The 14,568-nt window shown below is 40.0% G+C and overlaps 1 protein-coding gene across 1 annotated transcript in view; it reads right to left on the reverse strand.

The window, feature by feature from the left end:
- The window catches only part of TRHR (thyrotropin releasing hormone receptor), a gene marked incomplete at its 3' end in the record, with an annotated part of 37,687 nt that extends 23,615 nt beyond the window's left edge, over positions 1 to 14,072 (reverse strand). Inside the window, exon 1 of the mRNA XM_079796110.1 lies at positions 13,250 to 14,072. Coding sequence (XP_079652236.1) covers positions 13,250 to 14,038 — 789 coding nt within the window. The 5' untranslated portion in view covers positions 14,039 to 14,072. The remainder of the gene's footprint in view (positions 1 to 13,249) is intronic.
- Positions 14,073 to 14,568: the final 496 nt, after the last annotated feature.

Raw genomic sequence — 14,568 nt, forward strand, 5'->3', positions numbered from 1 at the left:
GTGATGCACCGCCTCCGATGCAGTCCAGCCCTTAGCAACAGATCGTTGCCTCAGCGAAGGGAACGAAGTGCTACATGTGAAATTGTACTGGTTGTGGGTATGTCCCTTGCCACCCCAGTAAAGGAAACAAACTGAGGACAATGAAATGTTCATCTAAGTAGGACACCAGGGGGTGGGCTCGAAAGGGTCAATGGGGGAAAAGGGACATATGTAATTCTTTTTAGTAAAGATTTTAAAAATAAATAAATAGGACACCAAGTGTAAAGAGCATCAGAATCAGGGCCTCTGATGGTCTAAAATTTAGACTCTAAACAAAGGGATGCATTTTTCCTCATTTTCTTGATATGTTTACTGGGAATGAGTCTCACAGGCCCACTCCAAAGTGTTTAGATGTCGCTAAAGAATTCAGAGCACCTGTAATTTACTGCTGTACCAGGTTAGTTTTTCTAAATATGAATGGGACTTATTCCTGTTATCATTCTACCTGTCATCTACTGCTCTCATTTCCCAGCATGAATTGCCAAGTCTCTCTTCAAGTCCCCTCCCTCTGCCATTGCCTCTTCATTCTCAGTTGATGACTTTCCATTCTATTTCACTGAGAAAGCAGAAACCAGCTTGTGAGAACTCATCACTTCCTGCCCCATAACCTAAAATTGATCTGTAACAGTAATCGTCTTTATCTCTTCTCCTGGCATCGTACTCATTCCTTCTTTAATCCACTCGTTTATCCACTTATTTGTTTGGCATTCATTGGATACTTCTAGGTGCCAGACACTGTGCTCGGTGCTGCAAATGGATCAGTGACCTAGACACAATCTCTGCTGACAGGAAAAGAAAGACACCCTGCTTCTCTCCAAGGTAAATCGCTACAGTCTTTATGGCATTCCTTCTGGCCTCCTCAGGATCATGCCCTATCAAAATTGAATCTTGCTTGTGTATCTACAAATAATTCCTCCCACTCTAGTATCTTTTTTCCACCTGAGCAGGCTCAGGTTTCTTCTTAAGAAGTAAAATAAAATAAAACAAATTAAAATACTCTGACTTATTTATTTCTGTCATTACTGCTCTCTCTCTCTCTCTCTCTCTCTCTCTCTCTCTCTCTCTCTCTCCCTTCCTCTCCCTCCCTCCCTCCTTCCCTCCCTTAATCAAGTTTGTTAGAACAGCTGTCTACTCTTATTCTCTGACCACCAGTCCCCTGCTTTCCATCTATTCATTCATCAACTCCATGAAATCTAATTTATTCCTCCCAACACTTTTTGGAAGCCACACTCACAAAGGTTACCAATGCCTGTTCAGGCACTTTTCCAGTTCTTGTCTTTACCTCTTTCTATTGACCACTCCTAAGTTTCTCTCTTAGGCTTTTGTGACTCTACTTTCTTCTGGTTTTTCTCTCTGGAAATTCCTTCCATTTATTTACAGGCTCTCCATCCTATTCTCCCCAGAATTTTAGCTACTCCAAAGTTTCTTTTCTATTCCACCAAATTTCCCCCAGTAATCATATCTACTCCAGGGTCTTCAATAAACCATGTGTATATTGTTTGCTCCCAAATCTACATCTCTAGGCCAGATGATTCTTCTGAGCTCTAATTCTATATTTCTAACTGAACCCTTGCAGTCTATAGACACTTTAAATACAACATGGGCAAAACTGAATGAAATATGCTCACTGTTCTGAAATATGTGCCTCCATTAATTGTTCCTCATTTAGGCAAGTTACCCTATACCAATGGTCGGCAAACTCATTAGTCAACAGAGCCAAATATCAACAGTACAACGATTGAAATTTCTTTTGAGAGCCAAATTTTTTAAACTTAAACTTCTTCTAATGCCATTTCTTCAAAATAGACTTGCCCAGGCCGTGGCATTTTGTGGAAGAACCACACTCAAGGGGCCAAAGAGCCACATGTGGCTTGCGAGCCAGTTTGCTGACCACGGCCCTATACAATTAATAATAATAGTAGCTACCATTTACTATTTCTATGTTCCAGACACCATGCATAGCACTTTATATGGACTTTTACACTAAATTATAATATAATAACAACTACCTTTAGAGGTAGGTGCTGTTACTAGCATCCTTTTAACAGATGTGCAAACTGAGTCAAATTAACTTGCTCACATCACTTAGTCAGTGGCTCTGACCCCAGGGAGTGAGATTCTGGAATACAGGCTCTCCACCGTCAGTCACTCTCTTTTTCAATGGTTCAAGTGAGTTACCTTTGACTCCTTTCTCTTCCCTCTTCCTCACATCTACTCACACCAAGTCTATTGATTCTATTCCCAATGTATCTATTTCTTTATATTCTTACTGGTATCATATTAGGCCTTACCAGAATCATTGTCTTGCCCATATGGTTATAGCACTCTTCTAATTAACATCCTTGATTCTGGTCTATTCCTTGCCTAAATTGAAGACAGTGACCTTCCTCAAGCATACATCTCATTATAATATGATTTGTCGTGTAATTTTCCATCCATATCCCTCAATATTTTATATAAATTCCATATTTCCTTGCTGCATTAGGCTCATCTTTTGTTGCCCAGCCTTAACGAGCTCCTTGGAGTTCTCTGGACTGATTGTGTACTTTTGGGACCCCTGACCTTCACCTCTATAGTTCCCATAATGTCTCCCTTCCCATTTTCACCTACAAAACTACTGTTCATTTGTAAGGCCCAGCTTAAGCATTTCCTTTTCCAAAAAGCCTCTTCCCAAGCCATCTAGGTCAGGTAACACTAATCCATGCTTTTCCCTACAGTAACACTTATTTTTTTATGGCTTTAATTATCCATTTACTCCCCTGTTTTTCCTATTAGACTGTGATGTTTTTATGAGTAGATACTCTGTATTCAATTCTAATGCCTAACACAGTGCCTTATTTATATACAGTAGGTTCTCAATACAGTCATTAGTGAGTAGGTGAAAATCTGCCCTTGATTCCCCTATTTCCTATAACAACACCTTGGAAGGGATTGAAATAATTTAACAAGACCATCCTTAGTTGTAGGATCACACCGCGTCTGTACCCTGCAGTTGGTTTATACACAAGTTTTGACTTGATTGATGTTAACGTATTCACGGAGCAGTCTAATTGATTCATAAAGACATGCCTGGAGGGCCATCCTCGCATTTGATAATTTCTGTTAAACAGTTCTCTTGTAAATTCACCCTGAATCTGAGCCTATTGCTATCTTTCCTGGTAGAGCAGAAAATATCTCCATGCATGCTTTTCTCCCACCCTCCCCAACCCAAATTTTCTGAATGCATAATCTTTTAAATGTGTGCCAAGTAGAATCAGTCACAAAAAGCGAACCCCTGTCCCGGGGGGAGCATGGCAGGGAGTCCGTCTGCTTATTGGTGGCGGTTTGAATCACTTGACTTTACCAATGATCTTTAAAATGAGTGTCCCGGCGTGCTCTGCATTTATCCTGCTTCTGCCCTCTCTCCCTCTCACGATGGTGCCACATCTCTCTGAATCACTTCCTTATTTTCTAAGCTACGAACTGCTGCCTTCAGAAAATATGCGGAGCTATTCCATAATCATAAATCCCCATAAAACTCAAACAACAAAGGCACAGAATGGAGAGGCATAGGATGTCTTACTTACTTGCCGCAACTATATAATTAGGTTCAGGCGATCTATCCAAGGGATAGAGCCAAAAGTCAGCAGTGCTGCTTATGAAAGGTTGTAGCAGTTTCTCCTCCAAAAGGATGTTACCTATTTTTATTTCAACTAAATATGGCTGTCAGGTGTTTTTACATTATTCATCCTATTTCATATGCACATGTGTTCAGCCCTATTTAATTTTCTGAGCTAATTTAACTTTTAGCTTATTCAAGTTCTTCCCCTGTGCCTGTCACGAATCTCTGAAGAGCTGTGTTTGACTCTGGTGTCCAGGCCATGACTTTTCAGTTTTAGATAAATCCACTTATTCTTTTCTTTGACTTTGAAAAGAAAATAGATTTGAATGACTTGCATATAAACATTTTTACCATTGTGCATGTTTTATATTTGTAGAGTAATTCACTGTTTAAATTTAACTCAAAATGTATTTGTTGAATGGTGTTCATCAAGGAATATATTCAATCCACTTACTCTTTTAACTGAACCTTTTCTCTCTCCTTGGATCATTCTTCTTTCTTTACTTTCTTTCCCAACTGAGAGAATCCAATAAAATATTGTCTCTAGTCCTCTGGCTATGTTCCAAAAGAGGAAAATAGGTCTTTTATCTCTAGCAAAGACCCAATTCCTCTTCTAGCTCCCTAAAGGTAAAGCGTGGTCCAGAACTCAGTATTTGTCAGTCTGTTCTTATCTCTTTTAAAATTCAACCTTGGTCACACCTTTTCCCCCATTATCCTAATGATTTCCAAATTCACATATCTGATCTTGACCATTTACTTACAATTTAAATTTTCCACATCCCCATCTTAATCTGAAGATTTTAACATCTCTCCCTCAACATTGCTTTTAACAATTCCATTTTCAGTCTCCTTAAAAAAATAAATCTTTAGAGTCATATTTGACTTTGTCCTCTCTCTCATCCTTTATATCCAGTCATTACTAGTTTTGTCATTTATTGATATGTCCCTGGGCACCATGACACTGTGGACACAAATATGAATGGGATGATGTTTCAGCCAATCTGGTGAGAGAGACATTTGGACAAATTACTACAGCAACATGGTGTCCTGAACAGACGCAAGAACAAAATGCTACAAAGGGGAGGGAAAACACCAAACCCTGCCAGTGGAGGTCCGGAAAGCCTGCTCTGAGAGGTGATCTACAAGAGGGTGGATTAGAAGTAAGAGGTAAGTGAGGCCTGCAGAATGCTTGTGGCTAGGGATGTGCACACTGGCTGGAGGTATGGTAGAGTACGGCCAGTTTAGGAAACCACTTGTCAAATGGCATGTAGGGGAAGGAAGAAGATGAGTTTGGGAAAGTAGGCAGAAAACTGAACATAAATATGCCCCAGTGTGCCATGATAATGTCGTTGGGTTTAAACCTATAAGAAGTAGGAATATTGGAGGATTTCAGGTGGTGTAGTGATGCTATCAAGTTTGTATTTAGTGACCCTAGGAGCATTCTGGGGGATGATTGAGAAGAGGGGAATTAAGAGGCAGGGAGATTGGTTAGGAAGCCTTTGCAATGGTTTGGCGAAGCAGAGAGACCAGAGTTCTCATCTATAGTGCAGAGAGGAAATGAGGCTGGAATTGAGGAAATGGCAGTAGAAAGAAGAGGTTGGATGTGGGAGGATTTCAGAGGGAAAATATTCCAGGTATAATGATTCGAGGAGAATAGGAAGTTTTGAAATAAACATTTAAGGCATGAAAAGAGGGAACTCATTATGGCCCTGTAAATGGATGGACAGAGATCACTGAGGGCCCATTGGAATGGAAACTCCAAGGCTAAGGTACATGCTGTCTATGGAGTGTGACCCTGGTGTTGCTCAATAGCAGGATGAGGGACCTGGGAAGGCAGGTGGTGGTGATCCTGTGCTTGGTTTTCTGGCCTCATTAATCCGGCCCCATCCTACATGTCCTCCAAATGTGTTTTCCATGTCTCCCTAACATGAATCTATGGCCCACATCTGGCTAATCTCATTACTATTCCTCAGATAGTACATGCTTCTTTAATTCTGGGATTTTTTTTTTCCTCTTGTTGATAACACTGCCAAACTCAGTGCTGGGGGCACTGGGGATGCAAGGCCTTACTCCTAAGGATGTTAGTGTCAGTGGAAGGACCGACAAGCTAACAATTATGATACATAAGAATTACTAAACCATAAGTAGATGCAAAGTGCTGTAAAAGCATAGGTAGAACTCCTAGCATACATAGTTAGAGCAATGCATTTAGATATAGAAATCTGCCTGAGAAATTCAGGGAAAGCTTGATGGGGTGTGCATGGGAGGCATCATTTGATCTTAGATTTGAAAGATAACTGGGAGTTTGCCAGATGAAGGGCATTCCAGCTGAGAGAACAGAGCAAGTTCAGAGAACTACAAATAATCTGGTGTCACTGGAGCATAAACTGTAAGTTAGGAGAGCTAGAAGAGATGAAGCTGAGAATATAGGAAGGATCTAGGATCTTATTTTTTATGCTGAGGAGTTTAAATTGTAGGCCTCAGGGAGCTATAAAGATCACTTTGATAACACATCTCTGTGTTAGATCTGTGAGTGAGCAATGTGCAGAATGATGGGGGGGCGGCAGGGTGCAGAATGGAAGTCAGAGAGGTTGGTGAGGTGTGTATTGGATGAATGCAGGTGACAAATGGTAAACTGGGACAATGTCAGTGTGATGGAGGAGGTCAGAGGTGAAAGTTAGGAGTTAGAAGCTCCAGGACTTGGCTACTGCTGAGATTTGCAGGTGAGTGGGACAGAAAGGCTCTTAGAGGGACTTCCTGTGTTTCTGGCTTGGGCACCTAAAATAGGAAAGAAACACAGAGGTAGAGGTTTATCAGGGAAAATAATGGGTTTAGTTTTAGACATATTAGATTTGATGTATTTGCATGAGGTCCACCGAACAATTAAGTACAGGTCAGGAGATGTCTCTGTGAGCGCTGTCTATGGAGACTGGCAGGTGGTAGTTGTAAGGATGGGGATGATGGAAGTAGGTGGAATGCCAAAGGGCAGGGAGGAGAGACAGAAGGTAAATGTAGCAGGACTAGAACCTGGTTGGGACTTCCCTCACTAGACAATGCCCTTTTGTGTTCAACTGTCTCTTCCTTTCCTCCCTTCCTCCCTATTGCTGCTTTGAGACATTCTGCCCACCTGTACAGGCCTTGCTGAATGTCATGAACTCCATAAACCTCCCTCCATTCCCCCCTTTTTTCTTCGCCCCTCACTGATGTGTGTCCTCTGTTGTAGAACATAATGAATGGTCCACTCAGGAGTATTTGTGTGCGTGGCCCACAGGGGGCTCCTTGAAGGTAAAGTTAGCCTTTATGTGTCCCTATAGCATCTGCACCTCTCCCAGTGCTGAGTGCTTTGGGGGCCTGTTTAATTACATTGAGGATGATAGTGATATAAAATGACCTACTGCAAAATTTTACTTAATGTTGACCCCAAGACCTAGCTTTATACCTTTCACCCTTGCCCCAAGTCATTAAATAAATTAGTGAAGGAGACTGAGCATATAGATACAGCCCCAAAATTATCTGTTTTGAACTTGGGATATCTATTTGCAGTATAAAGCATTCACAAGAGGCTACATTATATTATACATTAAGAAGTATAAAATAGCTCACTATTTTCAAGGTTAGCTGATTTTACTCTTTGTGTGTGTGTGTGTGTGTGTGTGTGTGTGTGTGTGACCAAATTGAGCATTCTGAAGGAGTGTAGGTTTTTCTTTTTTGTAGGCATTTAGGAAAATTAATTTTTCTTTGCTATAGAAATTATGGCTCAAAGTTGCAAGTATAACATTGGGAACAAACAATGTGTGTTCATCTAATCATAGGATACAAAGCGTCTAACTGCAGGGGATTGTCACTTACTCATTTTATGGGATATGCACAAGGTCTTTACTCATATAGAATATGAACCAGAAAATGTAAAGCTGTTTTTTTAATAATAAAAATAAGATGGCACCTTTAGATAATTGTTTGCTAAGTGACAAAATTGCACTTTTTTACTATTAATGATGTGCTTGAACCCAGACAAGTGGAACAAATAAAACAATTATAAATGAAAGATGGGCCTGTGAAAACACTATAAAAACAGTCCCAGTGAACTTCAGACACTGCTAATTTAGGCCTAATGCTGAAGAGTTTAGTATCATTAATCTGCCTTATAAGATGAATCATTGATTAAGCTACCCGTACAACTTAAGGACTTTATCCTCCTAAATATCAGTCCCACTGCCTGACATTCCACCATTACGCTTCCTCCTCTTTGTTTAAGATTTCTTCTTTAAAAAAGTAACTAGCAATAGAGGTGGGAGTTGGAGGGAGGCAGGGGGAGAAGAGAGAAGATGCATTAAAGCCCCTTCTTTATTTGAGTGTCTTCATTTTCAATGAGCACATCATATTGTAGGAAATTGCTTATGAGAGAGCCAGGAGGCTGCCTAGGGGTCGGAGGTCACTGAGGACAGGAGTGAGGGAAGACAGCTGATGGAGCAGGTGGGAGGAGAGCAAACATGAGTTTTGTATGATGCATCTGACTCAATTTAAAGAGTGACTCTATGAGTAATTGTTATTCCCATTTTAATGATAAGGAAACTGAGGTTGAGAGAAATGGACTCACGGTCTTTCTCATTTTTTTCTGTGCTATTCTCTTTGAGAATAATAATTTTAACACTTTTATGTAAAAGCAGGGTATAAAATTACATATACTATGTATATCTACAATAATATAAAAAGAGCAATGCAAATATCAGAAAAATAATATAATTGAATACTAATAAATTGTGGTTTTAAGAGGTGGGGTAAAGGATATTTTTTTCTTATTCATAGTTTTCTGTGTTTTTTCATAAGACACCTGATTGCTTTTATGTTGTCATTGTGGTAACAATGGAAACAGCAACAAAAAGCATGTATTGCTTTAAAAAAAACTGCTTTTGTTTCTTGGATACCAACATTCTTCTAATAAAGTAGAAGGCATTTAAGAAATTTATGGACACAAAAACTGTTTGGTATTTTATAGGCTTGTTTAGTCACATAAAACCCATAATGAAAATTTGGCCATAAAGTGTTAAAGCTTTCTATTTGGGTTATGTTACAGTTCCCCCACCAGCTATGCTCACAGAAAAGAAAGCTGCAGTGACTCAACTGAAATTAAAGCTGGTGGCGTGATCACTAAAGTATTGTGCAGACCCCTCTATCCCGTGGAAAGCAAATGTTTGAATGGATTGTGTTTATCCATATGATAGTCCATGTTTTTGTTGCCTCCAGAATGCCAAAAGTTCCAATCAATTCCTTTGAAATGTACAGTCAATAATAGAGCTATTTTATCTACACAATGCCGAACACCTGAATGGACTGAACTGGGAGAATATTTTCCCATTGTGCAGATACAGCTGAAATGTGACAAACTGATCATTTAAACTGTGTCTCCTCAATATCAAAACAACTAATTATAAGCAAAAGATTTATTCAATCAGGGAATTCTCTTGTCTATGCAATTCCAAGCCATTAGTTTGAATAATTTACTTCATTGAATTTACCAAATATTTATTTAGTTTCCTAAAATGTAATTAAATCTCTGAGTAATAGGAGCAAGAAAGAATCTGGCCTGGGTTTCATGCATAGAGGATATAAGTTGAAAACAAACAAAAAAAACTTATATTTGTCTCTTACCTACAAGTGCTCTTTTATTTCCCTTTTAACTGTAGTTCTTTTAGGCTAAGCATATTTGACTGTAATAACTTGGTTAAAAAGACCTGGCCTGGACATAATATTTATTAAAACAGGAATTAAACTTGCCTGAAAGAAAAAAAAATGCAGAGGAAATATTAAAATAGAAGTCCATGGGTAATAGAAGGTGGAGGTTTGAACTTTCAAAGATTTAAGAAAATAATTACTTCAGAAGAGGAAAAGGCTAGATAAAGGTTCATTGACTGTGGACAAAACTTCAAGGCTCTCGTTCCCATTTATCCAGGGCACCACCATTGTTCCAGACTCAGAACACTGGTCCACGTTGAATGGTCCTCTCTGCATCGCTTGCATCTAATATGTACACATCTCACCCTTTCTTTCTTCGAAACATCTCCCCAGTTCATACCTTCCTTTACATTTTTCTGATAGAGGGTCTGACAGCCTCACGCCTGGATCACTGCCACCAGCTTTCAGAGTGGTCTTTCTGCCACCATCTCTCGCCCTCCAAACCTGCCTCCTCCACAGCTGTCCCAGTCATCATCCTCAACACCACTTTCCTCCGGCTGCTCCTGCTCACCACTCTCATTTTGTTGCCCCTGCACTAAGTTCAGTCTCCCTTCTCTGCCTGATAGTTGAAATCCTCCAAAGCCCCCGCCCCCGCCCCCCTCTCTCTCACACCTATTGATCCCATCTTACGCTTTACTACTCTAATGCATCATTCATTTTGGTCAACAAAGTCATTCCATCCTGTAAAAACCCCTCCCTATGTGCTCCTCCTTATCGCCTCTTCGAACCCATACCCTTCTCATCCCAGCCACATCCTTTCTGTGTGGAGTGCTGTCCCTCCTGACTTTCACTTTCCAAATTATCCCCATTTCTTTTTTTAAAAAAATATATTTTATTGATAGTTTACAGAGAGGAAGGGAGAGGGATCGAGAGTTAGAAACATCGATGAGAGAGAAACATCCATCAACTGCCTCCTGCACACTCCCTACTGGGGATGTGCCCGCAACCAAGGTACATGCCCTTGACTGGAACCGAACCTGGGACCCTTGAGTCTGCAGGCCGACGCTCTATCCACTGAGTCAAACCGGTTAGGGCTATCCCCATTTCTAGAGCCTTCTCAAATGCCACCTCTTCTGTGAAGTCTTCTCTGATGTCTCTTGCTTCATAATTTCCTTTCTTTTCTCTGAACTCCCATCCCATCTATGATTAGGGCTAAATGACAGGACACAGTACTTAAATACGATTCTATTGATTCATATGTCATCCCATATTTCTTTCTGAGCATGTTATTGGCATTTGTAACAAGGCACTTCCTTGCGCAGGATTGTCTTGCACGTTCCAGCACATTTGGCATCCCTGGCTCCAGATGCTAGCTGACGGTGATGTTATTGTGACAACCCGAAATGCTCTGAATACATTTCCAAACGCCCTAATTATTTAAAGTTTCCTTAAAGAAGTTACTGTATGATATACACATTTGTTTAACAAATAATCTGTTTAAATGGCAAATGTATGTTTTTAAGAATAAATCTGTATTTTCTTTTTTTTAATTGTTGACTCTATTACAGATTTCCTCTGTATTTCCCCCTTTTGCCCCCCTCCACCCTGCTTCCACCTCACCCCCACCCCAGGCTTTCACCACATTATTGTCTGTGTCCATGGACTGTTTATATATGCATATTCATTCTTTGGTTGATCTCTTCCTGTCCTCCCCACCTCATCCCCTCTGAGAACTGTCAGTCTGTTCATTTATCCATGCCTCTGGTCCTATTTTATTTGTCAGCTTATTTTGTTCTTTAGATTCCACATGTAAGTGACAGCTATTAAGAAAAATACAGCCAGTCAGAAAAAGACAAATATTACATGATATTTGTCTTTCTCTGATGGGCTGTATTTTTCTTAATAGCTGTCAGCATGCTAGAAAATTATGAAGGAGGTTAATTAACACCCAGATGTTAATTACCATGCCATTTTAGGTGTCTTTCATAAGATAGACAACCCTGGATGTTGCTGTTTGCCCTCATTTTATAAATGAGAAAACTGAGTCTCAGAGAGTTCTGCTTCTCCAAGATCACACAACTTGATTAGAACCCTGGCATTTAAGCTCAGGATTGTTTGGAGCCAAAATTTTGCCTTTTTCTTCTGCCACACAGCCTCTGTAAAGACAGCCTATCTGTAACAGCTTTGAAATAAGAGTGTGCATATGTAACAGAATTAACAATTTAAAGCACATTATTAATGCTGTTCAGTACTAATGACTGTAATTGAAAGGAAGGAAATATTAGACCAGACAAGCAATATTTCAGATCTTATAACAAGAATATCAATTGGAGTCTAATGAATAAATTTACTCACTAACCTTCTTTGCTGCAGACATTAGCCCATGTTTGGTCTCTAATTGAGATGTACATATGCTTTACTATCTTATTGTATTTTTTAATGTTTGTCTTGGCAGATGGTCAGCGGTTCTCTCTGAATTTCCCTTAATCAAGTTTTGGGTACTAGATGGCCAAATATGCCTTGTATTAGGTAGTACTGCTAGACCCAAAGCAATAGGAATCTAAGAGTTGGCAATAGTTGTTCAGGTCTTCTCTTCCTATCATCTAAGTATCTTCAATAATTAAAGTTATATAAATCAAGTACCACAGAATCATTTAAAATGCTGTAAATATTTTTTTCAGTTACAGTTCATTATTAATTTCATGTATACCTAAAACACAGACATGTATTAGTAGCTTGTTGCACTTGTGCCCACATTTCCAATTATAACTCTTCATATATCAGTTAATCTAGAGTTAACATAAATGATCCATATGAGTATTTTCAAGGCATACTAAGTTTCTATCTATGTACACAGGAAGAATTACATCACACACACACACACACACACACACACACACACACACACACACCCTATTTGAAAGAGCCAGTGTTGTTGACTTCAAGTTTTCTTTTCCAGCTGTGAGCAAAAATGTTTACCATGTGTTTATTCTGTTTAGCAAAGAAAGAAAGGAACTTAAAGCCAAGTTCATAAGTAACTTAAAACAATTGTGTAAATATAGATAAATATGTATCTGATATAAATGTATTTTTCCAATATTTTCTTAGAAACCATATCTACTATAACTAAAGTTGTACTTCGTTCACTAATAAAACTACTATCCAGCTGTAGCCACCTGGGGATTCAGATGATCTGAAAGCATAAAGGGCTTTTTAGTTATGCTTTAGTAGGAAAAACATACATTTTAAAAAATGCAATTGTGTGTGTGTGTGAGAGAGAGAGAGAGAGAGAGAGAGAGAGAGAGAGAGAGAGAGCTTGGTGTTAGCCTTTTTATCAGTGCATTGCCTGAGCAAAGTACATTCTCAGCTTCTGCAGGCTGACACACTTTGTGGGGGCCTAGAGGAGAGGGTGATAGAATCTTTCCCACTGAGACTAAGGCAAGTCCAGGAACCCCTCTCAGTCCTGTGTCTCAGTCGTGAGCAACGATAGAAGGGTAAGAAAAGTTTCATTATTGCTTTTTCTCATCTTTTCTCAAGCTATCTTATCAAATCTTTGCAGTGCAATAGAATTCTTAAAAGACATCCAGCTGCTCCCTACAGAAGCCCAAAAGGGTATAAATATTTTGATACCATTTCCCAGAGAGGCACGAACATTTTAAAGATGGATTTCTAGGGCTTCTGTTTATAGTTCCTTATACTTTAATAACACCTAAACCGGTACCTGCTGATGTGCTAGCAACATCTCCCCATCTATTTTTAGATCTTCAGTTGCTTTAGAGATGGATTTAATATGTAAAGCAGAAGCTTACAGTGTGAAATGTTTACATGATTGTATTTTGGTTTAGGCATCAGCTAAGGAGGGCAAAGTTGATCCCATCTCACAAGGCACTCTAGCTTACATTTCCTCTGTGGACCTGGATGTCCAGATTTGCTTACCTGTTTTCTTGAAGATATTGTGCTGTTGAAACACCTATTAGAGGTCTTCGAATTCAGATTCTTGTTCTGATGAGTTGAGCCATTTTTACACGTCTTAGAGTTTTCTTTAGGATCTGAAGGAATGGGATTTAAAAAGAGGATCCTAGCTATAAATCCATAGAGGACGGTGGCCAGGATCATGGGCACACAATAAAAGACAGCAAAGTCCATTAGGTAAATAGGTGAGTAGTAATTTCTGGAGATCTTGTAGCCACAGGACACCACAATAGCATCTTTGTAGGTGTTAATATTGAGATCCAGCAAGAAGAACCAGAGCATACAGTAAATGGATGTGAAAGCCCAGACAAAGATGATGATCTTTTTGGCTCTGGAAAATGTGCAGAGAAACTGGGCTTTGATGGGGTGACAGATCGCTATGTACCTCTCAATGGTGAAGGCTGTGATTGAACAAGATGAAGCATTGATGCCCAAATACTGGAGGTAAGTAATGCAGAGGCAGCCAATATAGCCGTAGACCCAGGAACCATAGATACTGTCTGTGATGTTGGGTAGGCCCGCGGCCACCAGGACCATGAGATCGGCCACTGCCAGACTCACCAAGTAGCAGTTTGTGGGGGTCCTCATGTGCTTGGTTCTCATGACCACGAGGACTACCATGCTGTTGCCCACAATGCCCAGCCCACAAATGATGAGCACAAGTAAGATGGTGACCACTTGGTATTCTAGGGCCACCACTGCTCGTGGCTGGAGCTGTGTCTGGTTTAGTTCGCTCACTGTCTCGTTCTCCATCTTCAGTGGCTTGAAGTTTCTCTGAAACACTTCTCAAAACATTCTCTTTCCAGCGTCCTGCCTTTATCACAGTGCTTCCCTTCCCCTGTGAAGAGGAATAGTCCACATTCATTCACAGCCTCATTCAAATCCAGTCATTGCCCAGTAACCCTCACCTCTCCTTTCACCTCCCCTTTTGCTGCAAGAATGGGGCTCCTGCGTACTTCTGGAAACTCCTCTTAGTGCAGCTCTAGTGTAGGATGGAGAAACTGTTTTTGAGCAGCTTATAGAAAGAGGGACCAGTTTCATGGAGAAAAAATGCTTAAGAAATGAGACACAGAAAAAGCTCTCTGTTTTGAAAGAGTGCTCAGAGGGAAAAACTAAACATTATCTGCTAACTAAAAAACAGGTACCAAGAAACCTCTCAGATGCTTGGGGAAAGTATAAATTAAAAAAAAGGTACGAGGGGGGAGAGATGGGGTGGAGGGAGCCAAGGGGCTCAATGATCAAGCCCGGTAGGAAATCAGCATCTGCCTCCTTAGCTCTCAGCG

The sequence above is a fragment of the Cnephaeus nilssonii genome (assembly GCF_951640355.1).
Source record: "Cnephaeus nilssonii genome assembly, chromosome: 18".
NCBI lineage: Eukaryota > Metazoa > Chordata > Mammalia > Chiroptera > Vespertilionidae > Cnephaeus > Cnephaeus nilssonii.